The 18,687-nt window shown below is 40.8% G+C and overlaps 1 protein-coding gene across 1 annotated transcript in view; it reads left to right on the forward strand.

The window, feature by feature from the left end:
- Positions 1-17,760, forward strand: part of LOC139765842 (salivary peroxidase/catechol oxidase-like) — a 40,833-nt gene extending 23,073 nt beyond the window's left edge. The window contains exons 14-15 of the mRNA XM_071693677.1: positions 2,538-2,612; positions 17,287-17,760. Coding sequence (XP_071549778.1) covers positions 2,538-2,612; positions 17,287-17,437 — 226 coding nt within the window. The 3' untranslated portion in view covers positions 17,438-17,760. The remainder of the gene's footprint in view (positions 1-2,537; positions 2,613-17,286) is intronic.
- The last annotated feature ends 927 nt before the right edge of the window (positions 17,761-18,687 follow it).

Raw genomic sequence — 18,687 nt, forward strand, 5'->3', positions numbered from 1 at the left:
GAAAAGCAAATGGATTTATATGTGACATTTATGGATCTGGAGAAGGCATATGATAGAGTTGATAGAGATGCTCTGTGGAAGGTATTAAGAATATATGGTGTGGGAGGCAAGTTGTTAGAAGCAGTGAAAAGTTTTTATTTAGGATGTAAGCTATGTGTACGAGTAGGAAGAGAGGAAAGTGATTGGTTCTCGGTGAATATAGGCGGCAGGGGTGTGTGATGTTTCCATGGTTGTTTAATTTGTTTATGGGTGGGGTTGTTAAGGAGGTAAATGCAAAAGTTTTGGAAAGAGGGGCAAGTATGCAGTCTGTTGTGGATGAGAGAGCCTGGGAAGTGAGTCGGTTGTTGTTCGCTGATGATCCAGCACTGGTGGCTGATTCATGTGATAAACTGCAGAAGCTGGTTACTGAGTTTGGTAAAGTGTGTGAAAGAAGAAAGCTGAGAGTAAATGTGAATAAGAGCAAGGTTATTAGGTACAGTAGGGTAGAGGGACAAGTCAATTGGGAGGTAAGTTTAAATGGAGAAAAGCTGGAGGAAGTGAAATGTATTAGATATCTGGGAGTGGATCTGGCAGCGGATGGAACCATGGAAGCGGAAGTGAATCATAGTATGGGCGAGGGGGCAAAAGTTCTGGGAGCGTTGAAGAATGTGTGGAAGTCGAGAACATTATCTTGGAAAGCAAAAATGGGTATGTTTGAGGGAGAGTTGTGTGGAGGAGGGTGGATGTGCTGGAAATATGATGTTTGAGGACAATATGTGGTGTGAGATGGTATGATCGAGTAAGTAATAATAGGTTGAGAGAGATGTGTGGTAATCGAAAGAGTGTGGTTGAGAGAGCAGAAGAGGGTGTTTTGAAGTGATTTTGTCACATGGAGAGAATGAGTGAGGAAAGATTGACCAAGAGGATATATGTGTCAGAGGTGGAGGGAACGAGGAGAAGTGGGAGACCAAATTGGAGGTGGAAAGATGGAGTGAAAAAGAGTTTGAATGATCGGGGCCTGAACGCACAGGAGGGTGAAAGGCGTGCAAGGAATAGAGTGAATTGGAACAATGTGGTATACCGGGGTCGATGTGCTGTTAATGGATTGAACCAGGGCATGTGAAGCGTCTGGGGTAAACTATGGAAAGTTGTGTGGGGCCTGGATGTGGAAAGGGAGCTGTGGTTTCGGTGCATTATTACATGAAAGCTGGAGACTGAGTGTGGGTGAGTGTGGCCTTTGTTGTCTTTTCCTAGCGCTACCTCGCACACATTTGTGGAGAGGGGGTTGTTATTTCATGTGTGGTGGGGTGGCGATGGGAATGAGTGAAGGCGGACAGTATGAATTGTGTACATGTGTTTATATGTATATGTCTGTGTGTGTATATATATGTATACGTTGAGATGCATAGGTATGTATATTTGTGTGTATGAACATGTATGTATATACATGTGTATGTGGGTGGGTTGGGCCATTTCTTTTGTCTGTTTCCTTGCGCTACCTCACAAATGCGGGAGGCAGCGTCAAAGCAAAATAAAATAAATGGAAAATAAAATGCTTATACACATATCTTAGGGACTCTAATCTCCAGTTGTTTTCATGCTTTTGTTGATTTAAGTGATTTCATTTTATTTCCTTGTTGAAGTTCCCTGTAAGGTACTGCATTCTGATTTATTGTTGTTGAAGTCTCTCGTAAGGAAATTTTACCACCACTCTGCCTAGCTGCCTTTTTTGCTTCTTGCACTAACTGGTTTGTTTTCAAATCTTTTAAAAACTTGTTCTCGCTCGTCTGATCTTGGAGCATTGTGAATGAGGGCTATCAGGTAAATGTCATTAAACACACGTCTAGACTGTACTGGCTGAAAGGTTTACTGCCAACCATTAAGTCTTGAAGTTTTCTGTTTTCTCTCATCAGTAGGGCTGTTCTTTCTTCTCTACCTTCTCGTTATTGTATAACTGTAAGGGAGAACCACATTGATATGATATCCTTGTCAAGTTCAGTCTCAATAATGCCTATGATGCTTTACATTCAATCTCTTGTGCAGTCATGAATTAGATATTGTTTCCCTTCCCCATAAGTAATCAGCATTTGTATAACTGACCCTTTATGCAGATTGCTTTGGTTTGAGCTGCAGTGAATGGCAGTGCTGATTATGTAATTGATACAATATTTTTCAGGTAAAAAGATGTGATTTTTACTTAAGGCAATTGATTATTGTTATATGTTTTTGGTGTTATTAGTCTTTGCTTGCATATGGTCACAGTGAGTGAAAAGTTAAAGGTTCCATAAGATTGTACTCGTTTTCATCCATTAACAATATCATTGTCAGCGGATGAAAACGAGTACAGTTTTGTGGAACTTCTTGTTCCAAAGGAGTTTATGATTTCCCTTTCCCCTGATAGTAAACTCAGTGCTGCAGAAGCCCCATAAAAGGTGTCATGGACTTGTGTAATTAAACTGGCATTTGGGGGGTTTCCTGTGTTGTAAAACATAAGCTGTTGTGAAACATAAGCTGTTGTATATCTGCGTCTCACCTTCCTTGAACATTTATCTTTGCAGGAACCAGCCATTACCCTGCTCCACCTACAAATGGCTTAACATCAAACTATGGCAAGAACCTTCAAACCTACCAATGTAAGTAGTACCTTATCTTTATACTTTTCTTAGCAACCCATACCAAATCTCTGCTAATATACAGTTGTTTTTAGTTGCTAGGGAGCTGGTGACATGTTTTTAGCTACCACCAAATGCTGGAAAGTGTTTCATGGAAATGTTTCAGAGGCTTGCAAGAATTGCATTCCAGTGCAGGGAGAAGCTTAGTGTTGTAAACTAGCTCCTGAATTATTAAGAAATCTGCTCATATTTTGACAAGCATATTACGTGCTTTGTTGAACTGTGTGCAGCGTAATTTCTTATGAACAATTGTTTAGCATCTATTCCCTTCTAATTGATTATCTCAAACTGGAATGCTTATTTTGTATGTATTATTGTTGATTTGACCATGTCTGCTGTCAGTTTACTTGGATTGCAGTTGGAACATAGCTGAAATGATTGTTCACCTACTGTAGGCAGTCCATTAAGGTATCGAATCTTAACATTATACACGTTCAAATTCTTCAAAGCCAAAAGTTGCATTGAAAGATTGCATGCATATTATCTTAGGAAATATGGATTTATTATCATTTCGTTTTATTATGCTTTGTCGCTGTCTCCGGCATTAGCAAGGTAGCGCAAGGAAATGGATGAAACAATGGCCCAACACATATACATGTATATACATACACATGCACATACACATACCTAAACATTTCAATGTATACATATATATACATATTTATATTTGAATGCAAAGGTGAGTAATGTGGCAGTTGAGGGGAATAATTGGTGTATGTTGTGTGTTCAGTGTTGTAAATGGAAATGGTGAAGAGCTTGTAGAGTTATGTTCTGAAAAAGGACTGTTGATTGGGAATACCTGGTTTAAAAAGAGATATACATAAGTATACGTATGTAAGTAGGAGAGATGGCCAGAGAGCGTTATTGGATATGTGTTAATTGATGGGCGCGCGAAAGAGAGACTTTTGGATGTTAATGTGCTGAGAGGTGCAACTGGAGGGATGTCTGATCATTATCTTGTGGAGGCGAAAGTGAAGATTTGTAGAGGTTTTCAGAAGAGAAGAGAGAATGTTGGGGTGAAATGAGTGGTGAGAGTAAGTGAGCTTGGGAAGGAGACTTGTGTGAGGAAGTACCAGGAGAGACTGAGTACAGAATGGAAAAAAGTGAGAACTAAGGAGGTAAGGGGAGTGGGGGAGGAATGGGATGTATTTAGGGAAGCAGTGATGGCTTGCGCAAAAGATGCTTGTGGCATGAGAAGCGTGGGAGGTGGGCAGATTAGAAAGGGTAGTGAGTGGTGGGATGAAGAAGTAAGATTATTAGTGAAAGAGAAGAGAGAGGCATTTGGACGATTTTCGCAGGGAAATAATGCAAATGAGTGGGAGATGTATAAAAGAAAGAGGTAGGAGGTCAAGAGCAAGGTGCAAGAGGTGAAAAAGAGGGCAAATGAGAGTTGGGGTGAGAGAGTATCATTAAATGTTAGGGAGAATAAAAAGATGTTTTAGAAGGAGGTAAACAAAGTGCGTAAGACAAGGGAGCAAATGGGAACTTCAGTGAAGGGGGCTAATGGGGAGGTGATAAGTAATGGTGATGTGAGAAGGAGATGGAGTAAGTATTTTGAAGGTTTGTTGAATGTGTTTGATGATAGAATGGCAGATATTGGGTGTTTTGGTCAAGGTGGTGTGCAAAGTGAGAGGGTTAGGGAAAATGATTTGGTACACAAAGAAGAGGTAGTAAAAGCTTTGCAGAAGATGAAAACCGGCAAGGCAGCTGGGTTTGGATGGTATTGCGGTAGAATTTATTAAAAAGGGGGTGACTGTATTGTTGACTGGTTGGTAAGGTTATTTAATGTATGTATGTCTCATGGTGAGGTGCCTGAGGATTGGCAGAATGCTTGCGTAGTGCCATTGTACAAAGGCAAAGGGGATAAAAGTGAGTGCTCAAATTACAGAGGTTTGTTGAGTATTCCTGGGAAATTATATGGGAGGGTATTGATTGAGAGGGTGAAGGCATGTACAGAGCATCAGATTGGGGAAGAGCAGTGTGGTTTCAGAAGTGGTAGAGACTGTGTGGATCAGGTGTTTGCTTTGAAGAATATATGTGAGAAATACTTGGAAAAGCAAATGGATTTGTATTTGGCATTTATGGATCTGGAGAAGGCATATGATAGAGTTGATAGAGATGCTTTGTGGAAGGTATTAAGAATATATGGTGTGGGAGGCAAGTTGTTAGAAGCAGTGAAAAGTTTTTATCAAGGATGTAAGGCATGTGTACGTGTAGGAAGAGAGGAAAGTGATTGGTTCAGTGAATGTAGTTTTGCGGCAGGGGTGTGTGATGCCTCTATGGTTGTTTAATTTGTTTATGGATGGGGTTGTTAGGGAGGTTAATGCAAGAGTTTTGGAAAGAGGGGCAAGTATGCAGTCTGTTGTGGATAAGAGAGTTTGGGAAGTGAGTCGATTGTTGTTCGCTGATGATACAACGCTGGTGGCTGATTAGTGATAAACTGCAGAAGCTGGTGACTGAGTTTGGTAAAGTGTGTGAAAGAAGAAAGCTGAGAGTAAATGTGAATAAGAGCAAGGTTATTAGGTACAGTAGGGTTGAGGGTCAAGTCAATTGGGAGGCAAGTTTAAACGGAGAAAAGCTGGAGGAAGTGAAGTGTTTTAGATATCTGGGAGTGGATCTGGCAGCGGATGGAACCATGGAAGCGGAAGTGAATCATAGGGTGGGGGAGGGGGCGAAAGTTCTGGGAGCGTTGAAGAATGTGTGGAAGTTGAGAACATTATCTCAGAAAGCAGAAATGGGTATGTTTGAAGGAATAGTGGTTCCAACAATGTTATATGGTTGCGAGGCATGGGCTATGGATAGAGTTGTGCGCAGGAGGGTGGATGTGCTGGAAATGAGATGTTTGAGGACAATATGTGGTGTGAGATGGTATGATCGAATAGGTAATAATAGGGTAAGAGAGATGTGTGGTAATAAAAAGAATGTGGTTGAGAGAGCAGAAGAGGGCATTTTGAAGTGGTTTGGTCACATGGAGAGAATGAGTGAGGAAAGATTGACCAAGAGGATACATGTGTCAGAGGTGAAGGGAACGAGGAGAAATGGGAGACTAAATTGGAGGTGGAAAGATGGAGTGAAAAAGATTTTTAGTGATCGGGGCCTGAATGTACAGGAGGGTGAAAGGGGTGCAAGAAATAGAGTGAATTGGAATGATGTGGTATGCCGGGGGTTGATGTGCTGTTAATGGATTGAACCAGGGCATATGAAGCATCTGGGGCAAACCATGGAAAGTTGTGTGGGGCCTGGATGTGGAAAGGAAGCTGTGGTTTCGGTGCATTATTACATGACAGCTAGAGACTGAGTGTGAACGAATGTGGCCTTTGTTGTCTTTTCCTAGCACTACCTCACACACATTTGAGGGGAGGGGGTTGTTATTTCATGTGTGGCGGGGTGGTGATGGAAATGAATAAGGGCAGACAGTATGAATTATGTACATATGTATATGTCTGTGTGTGTATATATATGTATATGTTGAGATGTATAGGTATGTATATTTGCGTGTGTGGACGTGTATGTATATACATGTGTATGTGGGTGAGTTGGGCCATTCTTTCATCTGTTTCCTTGCGCTACCTCGCTAACGCGGGAGACAGCGACAAAGCAAAATAGATATATATAAGTAATATTCATTATACTTTGTCACTCTCCCGCATTAGCGAGGTAGCGCAAGGAAACAGATGAAAGAATGGCCCAACCCACCCACATACACATGTATATACATACACGTCCACACACACACATATACATACCTATACATCTCGACATATATATATACACACAGTCATATACATATATACACATGTACATAATTCATACTGTCTGCCCTTATTCATTCCCATCGCCACCTTGCCACACCTTAAATGACAACCCCCTTCTCCTGCATGCGCACGAGGTAGTGTTAGGAAAAGACAACAGAGGCCACATTCGTTCACACTTGGTCTCTAGCTGTCATGTATAATGCACTGAAACCACAGCTCCCTTTCCACATCCAGGCCCCACAAAACTTTCCATGGTTTGCCACAGACACTTCACATGCCCTGATTCAATCCATTGACAGCACGTCGACCCTGGTATACCACATCATTCCAATTCACTTTATTCCCTGCATGCCTTTCACCCTCCTGCATGTTCAGGCCTCGATTGCTCAAAATCTTTTTCACTTCATCCTTCCACCTCCAATTTAGTCTCCCACTTCTCCTCATTTCCTCCACCTCAGACACATATATCCTCTTTGTCAGTCTTTCCTCGCTGATTCTCTCCACATGATCAAATCATTTCAAGCCACCCTCTTCTGCTCTCTCAACCACATTCTTTTTATTACCACACTTCTCTCTTATCCTATTATTACTTACTCGATCAAACTACCTCACACCACATATTGTCCTCAAACATCTCATTTCCAATACATCCACCCTCCTCCGCACAACCCTATCTATAGCCCATGCCTCACAACCATATAACATTGTTGGAACCACCGTTCCTTCAAACATACCCATTTTTGCTTTCCGAGATAATGTTCTGGCCTTCCACACATTCTTCAATGCTCCCAGAACCTTCGCCCTGTCCCCCACCCTCTGACTCACTTCCACTTCCATGGTTTCATCATCTGCCAAATCCACTCCCAGATATCTAAAACACTTCACTTCCTCCAGTTTTTCTCCATTCAAACGTACCTCCCAATTGACTTGTCCCTCAACCCTACTGTACCTAATAACCTTGCTCTTATTCACATTTACTCTCAGCTTTCTTCTTTCACACACTTTACCAAACTTGTCACTAGCTTCTGCAGTTTCTCACCTGAATCTGCCACCAGCGCTGTATCATCACTGAACAACTGACTTGCTTCCCAAGGCCTCTCATCCACAGCAGACTGCACACTTGCCCCTCTCTCCAAAACTCTTGCATTCACCTCCCTAAAAACCCCATCCATAAACAAGTTAAACAACCATGGAGATATCGCGCACCCCTTCCGCAAACCGATAATCACTGGGAACCAATCATTTTCCTCTCTTCCTACTCGTACACATGCCTTACATCCTCGATAAAAACTTTTCACTGCTTCTAGCAACTTGCCTCCCACTCCATGTGCTCTTAATACCTTCCACAGAGCATCTCTATCAACTCTATCATATGCCTTCTCTAGATCCATAAATGCTAAGTATTTCTTGCATACATTCTTCAAAGTAAACGCCTGATCCACACATCTTTTACCACTTCTGAAACCACACTGCTCTTCCCCAATCTGATGCCCTGTACATGCATTCACCCTCTCAGTCAATACCCTCCCATATGATTTCCCAGGAATACTCAACAAACTTGTACCTCTGTAATATGAATACCTTTATCCCCTTTGCCTTTGTACAGTGACTCTATGTATGCATTCAGCAAATCCTCAGGCACTTCACCATGAGCCATACATACATTGAATATCCTCACCAACCAGTCAACAACAGTCACTCCCTTTTTTAATAGATTCCACTGCAGTACCATCCAAACCTGCCGCCATGCCGGCTTTCATCTTCCACATGAGATGTATAAAAGAAAGAGGCAGGAGGTCATGAGAGAGGTGCAAAAGGTTAAAAAGAGGGCAAATGAGAGTTGGGGTGAGAGAGTATCATTAAATTTTTGGGAGAATAAAAAGATGTTCTGGAAGGAGGTAAATGAAGGGCATAAGACAAGAGAACAAATGTGAACATCAGTGAAGGGGGCTAATGGGGAGGTGATAACAAGTAATGGTGATGTGAGAAGGAGATGGAGTGAGTATTTTGAAAGTTTGTTGAACTTGTTAGATGATAGAGTGGCAGATATAGGGTGTTTTGGTCGAGGTGGTGTGCAAAGTGAGAGGGTCAGGGAGAATTGTTTGGTAAACAGAGAAGAGGTAGTGAAAGCTTTGCGGAAGATTGGATTTATTATATTCTTATTCAATGCATGCTGTTAAGAAAAGAAGAATCTTTCCAAATGGGTCTGATGAATTTCAAAATGATCAGGACATCTCGTGTAGTCTTGGTAGGGTTTTTAATCATGAATGCGAGACAAATTTAGTTGTGGTAGCCTCACTATGTGGTTATTTCCCTCGAAATATGAAACCTATGCAACATTTATTGCAAGTGACAGGAAATGTTGCTAGCAGTCTGTATGTTAATGATCTGAAAGCAGGGCTACCAGTATGAGGCCAGACTAATGGGCATTTCTCAATCTTTCATCCATGGTGTTTAATTATTACACACAGAAAGTACTGAGATACTTTTTTAGTGTCCTTACCTTTGTGTGCTTCATTAAATTTAAAGTAGATACTTTTTTGCTGACATTGGAATGTAGTTAGTGTCGCACATAAAAGTTATATGTGCTGTACTCTGTGTCTCGTGGTTATTGGAAAGCTGATTAAGCTGTCCGTTCACTTTTTTTTTCATCAGTAATGTACGTTTCATCGGAATCTAACAGCTACAAGATTTCAACAGTATAGGATGCTGTGTGCCAGCTCACCCTTGCTAAATTGGGTGAATGGGGAGATGCCTTTCAAAACTTTTAGGTTTGACAGTGTATTCTTGTATACCTTCTAATAGGGCAAGTTACTGCCCATCGTCAAACAAAGAAATATTATTTTATAAATGTTCTAGTTATTATGGAACAGAACTGAATTGGAGCATGCTCTTGCTCTTTCATACTTTAGTTTTCCCCTTTTGCTTCCTTCCCTGAATAATTTCCTCAATTTGAAATGGTCAGCTGCTGTATTGTCATTCTCTTTGGTATATTTGACTACTTCCAGTACAAGAAAATCTTTTTTTTTTTTTTTTTTTTTTTTTTTTTTTTTTTTTTTTTTATACTTTGTCGCTGTCTCCCGCGTTTGCGAGGTAGCGCAAGGAAACAGACGAAAGAAATGGCCCAACCCCCCCCATACACATGTACATACACACGTCCACACACACAAATATACATACCTACACAGCTTTCCATGGTTTACCCCGGACGCTTCACATGCCTTGATTCAATCCACTGACAGCACGTCAACCCCTGTATACCACATCGCTCCAATTCACTCTATTCCTTGCCCTCCTTTCACCCTCCTGCATGTTCAGGCCCCGATCACACAAAATCTTTTTCACTCCATCTTTCCACCTCCAATTTGGTCTCCCTCTTCTCCTCGTTCCCTCCACCTCCGACACATATATCCTCTTGGTCAATCTTTCCTCACTCATTCTCTCCATGTGCCCAAACCATTTTAAAACACCCTCTTCTGCTCTCTCAACCACGCTCTTTCTATTTCCACACATCTCTCTTACCCTTACGTTACTTACTCGATCAAACCACCTCACACCACACATTGTCCTCAAACATCTCATTTCCAGCACATCCATCCTCCTGCGCACAACTCTATCCATAGCCCACGCCTCGCAACCATACAACATTGTTGGAACTACTATTCCTTCAAACATACCCATTTTTGCTTTCCGGGATAATGTTCTCGACTTCCACACATTTTTCAAGGCTCCCAAAATTTTCGCCCCCTCCCCCACCCTATGATCCACTTCCGCTTCCATGGTTCCATCCGCTGACAGATCCACTCCCAGATATCTAAAACACTTCACTTCCTCCAGTTTTTCACCATTCAAACTCACCTCCCAATTGACTTGACCCTCAACCCTACTGTACCTAATAACCTTGCTCTTATTCACATTTACTCTTAACTTTCTTCTTCCACACACTTTACCAAACTCCGTCACCAGCTTCTGCAGTTTCTCACATGAATCCGCCACCAGCGCTGTGTCATCAGCGAACAACAACTGACTCACTTCCCAAGCTCTCTCATCCCCAACAGACTTCATACTTGCCCCTCTTTCCAAGACTCTTGCATTTACCTCCCTAACAACCCCATCCATAAACAAATTAAACAACCATGGAGACATCACACACCCCTGCCGCAAACCTACATTCACTGAGAACCAATCACTTTCCTCTCTTCCTACACGTACACATGCCTTACATCCTCGATAAAAACTTTTCACTTCTTCTAACAACTTGCCTCCCACACCATATATTCTTAATACCTTCCACAGAGCATCTCTATCAACTCTATCATATGCCTTCTCCAGATCCATAAATGCTACATACAAATCCATTTGCTTTTCTAAGTATTTCTCACATACATTCTTCAAAGCAAACACCTGATCCACACAACCTCTACCACTTCTGAAACCACACTGTTCTTCCCCAATCTGATGCTCTGTACATGCCTTCACCCTTTCAATCAATACCCTCCCATATAATTTACCAGGAATACTCAACAAACTTATACCTCTGTAATTTGAGCACTCACTCTTATCCCCTTTGCCTTTGTACAATGGCACTATGCACGCATTCCGCCAATCCTCAGGCACCTCACCATGAGTCATACATACATTAAATAACCTTACCAACCAGTCAACAATACAGTCACCCCCTTTTTTAATAAATTCCACTGCAATACCATCCAAACCTGCTGCCTTGCCGGCTTTCATCTTCCGCAAAGCTTTTACTACCTCTTCTCTGTTTACCAAATCATTTTCCCTAACCCTCTCACTTTGCACACCACCTCGACCCAAACACCCTATATCTGCTACTCTGTCATCAGACACATTCAACAAACCTTCAAAATACTCATTCCATCTCCTTCTCACATCACCACTACTTGTTATCACCTCCCCATTTACGCCCTTCACTGAAGTTCCCATTTGCTCCCTTGTCTTACGCACCCTATTTACCTCCTTCCAGAACATCTTTTTATTCTCCCTAAAATTTACTGATAGTCTCTCACCCCAACTCTCATTTGTATACATTTGTATACATTTGTATACATTTGTATTGGATGAAAAAAAAAAAAGATTCATTAGATAGAAAAACTGCAGAAGCTGGTGACTGAGTTTGGTAAAGTGTGTGAAAGAAGAAAGTTAAGAGTAAATGTGAATAAGAGCAAGGTTATTAGGTACAGTAGGGTTGAGGGTCAATTCAATTGGGAGGTGAGTTTGAATGGAGAAAAACTGGAGGAAGTGAAGTGTTTTAGATATCTGGGAGTGGATCTGGCAGCGGATGGAACCATGGAAGCGGAAGTGGATCATCGGGTGGGGGAGGGGGCGAAAATTCTGGGAGCCTTGAAGAATGTGTGGAAGTCGAGAACATTATCTCAGAAAGCAAAAATGGGTATGTTTGAAGGAATAGTGGTTCCAACAATGTTGTATGGTTGCAAGGCGTGGACTATGGATAGAGTTGTGCGCAGGAGGATGGATGTGCTGGAAATGAGATGTTTGAGGACAATGTGTGGTGTGAGGTGGTTTGATCGAGTAAGTAACGTAAGGGTAAGAGAGATGTGTGGAAATAAAAAGAGCGTGGTTGAGAGAGCAGAAGAGGGTGTTTTGAAATGGTTTGGTCACATGGAGAGAATGAGTGAGGAAAGATTGACCAAGAGGATATATGTGTCGGAGGTGGAGGGAACGAGGAGAAATGGGAGACCAAATTGGAGGTGGAAAGATGGAGTGAAAAGGATTTTGTGTGATCGGGGCCTGAACATGCAGGAGGGTGAAAGGAGGGCAAAGAATAGAGTGAATTGGAGCGATGTGGTATACCGGGGTTGACGTGCTGTCAGTGGATTGAATCAAGGCATGTGTATGGGGGTGGGTTGGGCCATTTCTTTCGTCTGTTTCCTTGCTCTACCTCGCAAACGCGGGAGACAGCGACAAAGCAAAAAAAAAAAAAAAAAAGATAGAAATCTCTTGTATATGGTGCCAAAGCACATTTACTGTATCAAGTGAGCTGAAACAAAGACTATTAATTCAATAGAAGTGAATTTAGGACCTTTTGTGTGTCTGAGACCTTTTGTGTGTGTGCCATGTCCGAGATGATTATTCCAGGGCAGGTATGAATCCCAGGCAATTTGTGACTATTAATCAGGAGTGTGCATGGGTCTTTTTTTGCTTGGACTTTCAGCTGCAAGTATGTGTTTTCAGTGTTGTATACTTTAATATAGTAAGCATCTATTGTAATGCCCATTATTATCACCCAGCCCTAGTATAATATTTTATCTAATGTGTACTTTAAATGAGAAAAAAAAAAGTAATTGCTGTTTCCAGCATAAGCAAGGTAGTGTTAGGAACAGATGAAGAGAGGCTGCATCTGCTCTCATCCATTCTCTAGCTGTCATATGTAGTGCAACGAAACCACAGCTCCCTATCCACAGCCAAGCCCCACTGAACTTTGTGGCTTACCCAGAACTTTTCACTTGCCCTGGTTCGGTCCATTGACAGCATGTCGTTCCAATTCATAGTATCTCGCTCGTCTTTCACTGTCATGTATGATCTTCAGCTGTGTCAACCACATTCATTCTTTTATTATTATGTATCTCTTACACTTTCATACAGACTTTATCAAACCACATCACACCATATATTGTCGTCAGACATTTCTTTTCCAACACATCCACCCTCCGCCGCACAGCCCATGCTAGAGGTGATAGATGGCAGATTTGCGGTATGAGTTTGAATGGAGAAAACATGGAGGATGTGGTGTTTGATACCTGAGAGTGGATTTGACAGCAGTTGGAAGCAAAAGCAAGTCATATGGTGGTTGACGGGGCAAAGATTTTAAGATTTTGATTATTAATGTAAATGCTAACAATTCTTCAAAATATGTAAAACTAGAATGGCCATAAAGCTAGAAGTCTGTTAGGAAAGAAAATTTTTTTCATAGTACCTTTACAAATAGTGAATAAGTGGAATAAACTGGTGCAACCATGTATGGGCTATATGAAAGTTTAAAAATTTTCTGATATTGAAGGAAGCTAGAGGTAGAACTTGTAATGAGTGGTTTGGATAAATTGCTATGGTGGGTCGTTTGGAGTGTTGTAAGGTTGCCTTTCATGTGGAGGCGTCTGTCCAGCCTGGGTCAGTTGCTGTTCACCCATTGGCTTGTTTGAGCATTTTCTGTTTGGTTTATTAATGTCTTCATAAATACGTCAGTATGGAATTATTGAGTTTTCTATTGACTCTACATGCTCTAACTTCGTATGGTGGCAACACAGGGCAACCCCTCTTCCGACACTGAGAAGACTATCTTTTGGTGGCATGACACATTTTAGAGCCTCAAGCTTATCTCAACATTCATGATAGAAATGCAGCCTTGTTGTGGCAGGAATGAAGCAGCCGGTGGGAATGTTATGCAGTGGTAACAGTGCGAAATAAGAAGAGTGCAAATGTACAAAAGTTGGTGTTAGACTGTGATAGGAGTCGAGGCACATGAGATATTTGGCTTTTTTTACCCTTACTGCAGAGCAAGATGATCACAGGGTGCTTAAGCCTTTTGAGGATTACTTCCCCCTTGTGTGGAATACTATGAGAGGCACAGGTTCAGTCTACATGGACAGACATCTAGGAAAGCTTTTGAGCAGTATGTCACTGCATCTTGGCATTTTGCCCTAAGGTGTGACGTTGAGGAAATTACACCAGACCAGTTTTTATGGGACTGTATTGTGATCAGCATGAGTGATAACAAGGTTTGCGGTTGTTTGCCTAAGGAAAAAGTATGCACCAAAAAGTACTTATATCTATATTGAACCAATAACCTAGCAACACACAACAGAGTGAAGCATGAGAAATAATGGGTGGCAGTGTACATTCATTTATGCATAGATAGAAGAAGTCAAGAAGTACAATCATGTCTGTAGAGAAGGATGTTAAGAATTGGCAGTTAGGTTGGTTCTCTGACTGTGGATATTGTGGAGGGGATCACGGGAAGCATATGGACTAAATAAGGAATAAGATGCCGAAGTTGTAAGACAAGTTCACATCATGGGACATGGTTGATATAGTGGCTGACTTGTATATCATGAAAAACTCAGAATCAGACATCTACACTGTAAGGATGGTGTCAAGTGTTCATTTTAAAGTGAAAACGATGAACGAAGAACTACATTGAATTTCATGCCGATAGTGAAGCATATTGCAATGTCGTACACTTTCATGTATATAAGGCTGCTACAGGTCACAACTGGTTGGAGCAGATTCAACATTCCAGCATTCCAAACAGAAAGCCTTCCATGGGACCTGTGGAGATCAGGATTTCATGGGTTGAGTGTTGGTACCTATGTTGTGAACCTCTCAGGGCTTAAATGTATCATTTGATCGTAGTCCCAATCACTGACAGTGGTCCTCAGTTCAGTATTTTGGAGTTTCAAGTCCAGATATCTTCAGTCAAATGGAAAGGCTGAAAATACTGTGCATACTGTGAAGAGGCTGTTTACAAAGTGTAAGTTGTCTGGACAGTTTATGGAATGTTGAAGTGGCATAACACTTTTGAGTGAAGACGTGCGTTCAGGCCCAGCACAGTGCTTAATGGCTTACTGTTGTAGGAGTTATGACAGTTATGTGCTTCAACCATGCCATGCTGCTAAGCATGATATTGTGGATATAGTTGGAAGGAAAGCTAAACAGACACATTTTTACAATTGAGGCTTATCTTCACTAGCTCCAGTTACTCCTTCAGGTTATGCAATATGCATGCAGTTTCTTGGCAGGCAAGAGTGGATGCCAAGGGTATGCCTAGAGGAACTCTTGCATCAATCTTATGTGGTTAAAGTCTGCAATTGAATGTATAGTGGGAAGCGTCTTCAATCAATGTACACAGGAGAGAGACGTTGAGGAGAGCTGATAGGATTGATCAACAGGAAAGCAAGAGTGTGGGAAATCGCCAGGGATTGTACCAGACCCTGATAAGACTAAACAAGTATTCCTGCCAGAGATGTGCAAGTCAGCAGTGCAACACATCACACCGACCCAAGAGCACCAGCATACTGGTCTGAATGCCATGTCTCCTACAGGTTCTATATCACTGCCAGTAACATTGTCCCAATATGCTAGGATTAAGAGAAAACCCTGTATGTTATGGAATAGATGATTAAGTTGTGTCATGTTTTTATATAGTGCCTATATTTATGTATCCTGAATTTCCACTACATTGTTTAAAGAATTCTTTAATTTCTGTATTTTGATTTAGTATTATATAAATTTCCATTAGTTATATACAACAGTTTTTGTTGAAATTGTGTCTTGATTACTTTTCATTGTTCATATCTGAATTAGTCAAGTTTAAGTATCTTTTTAATTCACCGTGTTGCTATATGTGTATTTGGTGTCTTCATGTTAGCCATAGCACATTTTAGCATCTAACCTGAGTCTAACCTTGTTACTACTTGTATTTGTTAGTGAAATATATGAAGTATTTTATGAAAAACTAATTTAGATAATATACACTTTTTCCAGTCGGCTGAGGTGAACTGTGTGTATATGTAAACAGTACAGTGTTCACTTGCAAAATATTTTTCTGGTTAATGAAAAAGATTTTTCATTTTTAATGAAAATATTCTTCTTAAGAAGCATTTAAAATGCTTTGTACTGTTTTGTTTGAACATTTTCTTTAGAATCGACTGATAAATTAGTGTGCTTGACTTTAATTAGACCGAAAAATAATTTGCAGCCAGCAAAAGGACGAGCTTGGCAGGCTGATATAGAGGGACTTTATTTATTTATGTCTGACACACATCCTTTCCAGGAACTTGCATCAAGGAGATTGCCATGGCAAAGGTGTCTCCCCTGTCCATGTATGCTTCCCTCGCATACACCCTATCATTCCATGCATTCTTCCCCCATTGCTCTCCATCCAGTACTCTTCCACTCTATTTCTAAATGTCACTTGTAGTCTGTCTGTCACACCACCCCCCTTTTGTTGTACCATTATATACTCTCCTCGTAAATTCCCTATTATGCACTCTTTCCACATTCTCAATGTCCAAGTATTACGTTTCACCCACCCTACCACTCCAGAATTCATTCCTTGTACATTTCTGCTACACCAAATCCCTCATACAACCCATCATTACTTTCTTAATCCCATCTTGTCGTAACACTTGCTGCTTCTCTCAAATAACTTGTTTCCACAGTCTGGATTTTTTACTTCTGTGACTTGTCCTATATCTGTGTTTTTGCATAGGTCAGGGTCAGGACTTTGATGTCCTTTCTTCACTTCCATACTTACTTCTCTACCCTTCATTATTCTATTAAGGGATCCAGTGGCTTTTCTACCCTATACTGCTTTCTCCTTTATCTATCCGTCATTAGTACCAAATTTAACTAAGATAGCTCATAGATAATTAAAATCTATTGCCTTTTCCTGTCTATTTCCACCCATATCTATAATAGTGTATTACACTTTCTCCTTTCACTTTTCAAGGTTTTGAAAGATATGTAGTTTTTCTTTTGAATGCCATTACTAGCATTTACCTTCAGTCACCCATGCTTAAACATGTCATAAAGTACACTTAAAACCTTCTGCAACTCTTGTTCAATCTAGGCAAACAACAAGGTACCATCCGCACCATACCTCACCATCGCACTCCTCTCCACACCTCTTTACCCACTTGCAATTTCATTCTGATCAGCATTTGATAAAGATGGAAGTAAATAATTTTTTGTAATTGATTGTCTTTAAAGGTTTCATATTTGTCATCTAATGCTGATTGAAAATAAGACCGCTGCTGATTATTAGAAATAAGACTGCTTCATAACTTTCTTTTACTTACTGTTTCTACAACTGACCCTGTTCCCCATTCCTCTGTCAGATTATCTTGTGCTGGGACAGGCACATGGCAGCATACTCCAGACAACAAGTGGTGTAATGTGGTCTGTATGCAGCATAATGTGTCGGATTGCCCACCTTCACATTGCACCTGTTCCATAAACTTTCATCCATACAATGCCTCGGTCCCCTAAAATGTTGTGACTGACAGAACGTCTCCACATCCGCTGAACATCGCCCCTAGTTCTAAAGTACTCGGTTTACACCCCAGTACTGTAATGTTTCATTGTATTGCATCACAAGGGACTGTACTTTTTATATGAAATATTGTACATGATATACTTGAGTATCCTGTGTTTGGTCCTGTATAGGATAAGAATGTGACTTTTATGAGCAGTGCTTATCATTCTGCTATTCAAAATGTCTTTTTGAGATGCTGTTCATACTGTTCAGTGATGAATTTTTTTCTAGAATTAAAGTTACTCAGGAAATTAAAGTATGTGGAGACAACCTGTAATTGTTAGTGTTATTTCGACCTCGATTTATTGACAGCGAAAAGAGAATATACTGTGCATGTTGAAAGTTGGTGATACAGATGGTAGGATTAGACCCTGTATTTTGGAAAGAAATTACATCAGAGGAAACAAGGAAGGTTTGGAAGTGAAATGATAAAGGTCTTGGAGTTTAAGGGATATGATGGGGTTTGGAGGGAAGTTGTTCAGCATTTGTTGGGTCATCTAGGTGTAAATATGTCTTGTCGTTGTTGTGTTTAGGGAGGGGGATCTGTGAGTATAGGTTTTCAAAATGAGGCAGGGTTAAGTTTTTCTGTATTATGAGTTTAGTGGTTTATTATAAAGTGGGTTGGATGAGGAGGGTCTAATGCTTTTGTGAAAAATGGAGAGCCAAACATCAAGGCAAAACTGAAGTAGAAATATTTTTATTTTGATATGCTTGGTTTTGTGATGTCACCATGGGTGTTTAATCTTTTTATAGATGAAATTGTGAAGGCAAATGCAAGAGTTTTGGATTTAGGGGCAAGTCTGCAGTCTGTTGAGCTTATGCAAGTCTGTTACTGTTTGTTCGTTTGAGATGCTTTCGAAGCTGGCTTCTGAGCTTGGGAGAGTGTTTATAAAAGAATTTCAGAGTAAATGCGAATAAAAGCAAGGTTATTAGATTCGGCACTGGAGAGAGATTGGTCTTGGAAAGTGAGTTTGAATGTAGAGAACTTGGAGGAAATAGAGTGTTTTAGTTTCCTTGGAGTAAATGGAACTATTGGAGGTGAAGTGAGTCACAGGATGGGGGAGAGGGCGAAGGTCCTGGGCATATTGAGGAATATATGGAAAGGCCGCTGTGTGTAAGGGTAAAGATGGGTGTGGTATGGTAGTCCTGATGGCATTGAATGACTATGAAGTATGGGCTGTAGAAGAAAAAAAAGTGGTCTTGT

This window comes from Panulirus ornatus, chromosome 56 (assembly GCF_036320965.1).
Source record: "Panulirus ornatus isolate Po-2019 chromosome 56, ASM3632096v1, whole genome shotgun sequence".
In the NCBI taxonomy this organism is placed as follows: Eukaryota; Metazoa; Arthropoda; class Malacostraca; order Decapoda; family Palinuridae; genus Panulirus; species Panulirus ornatus.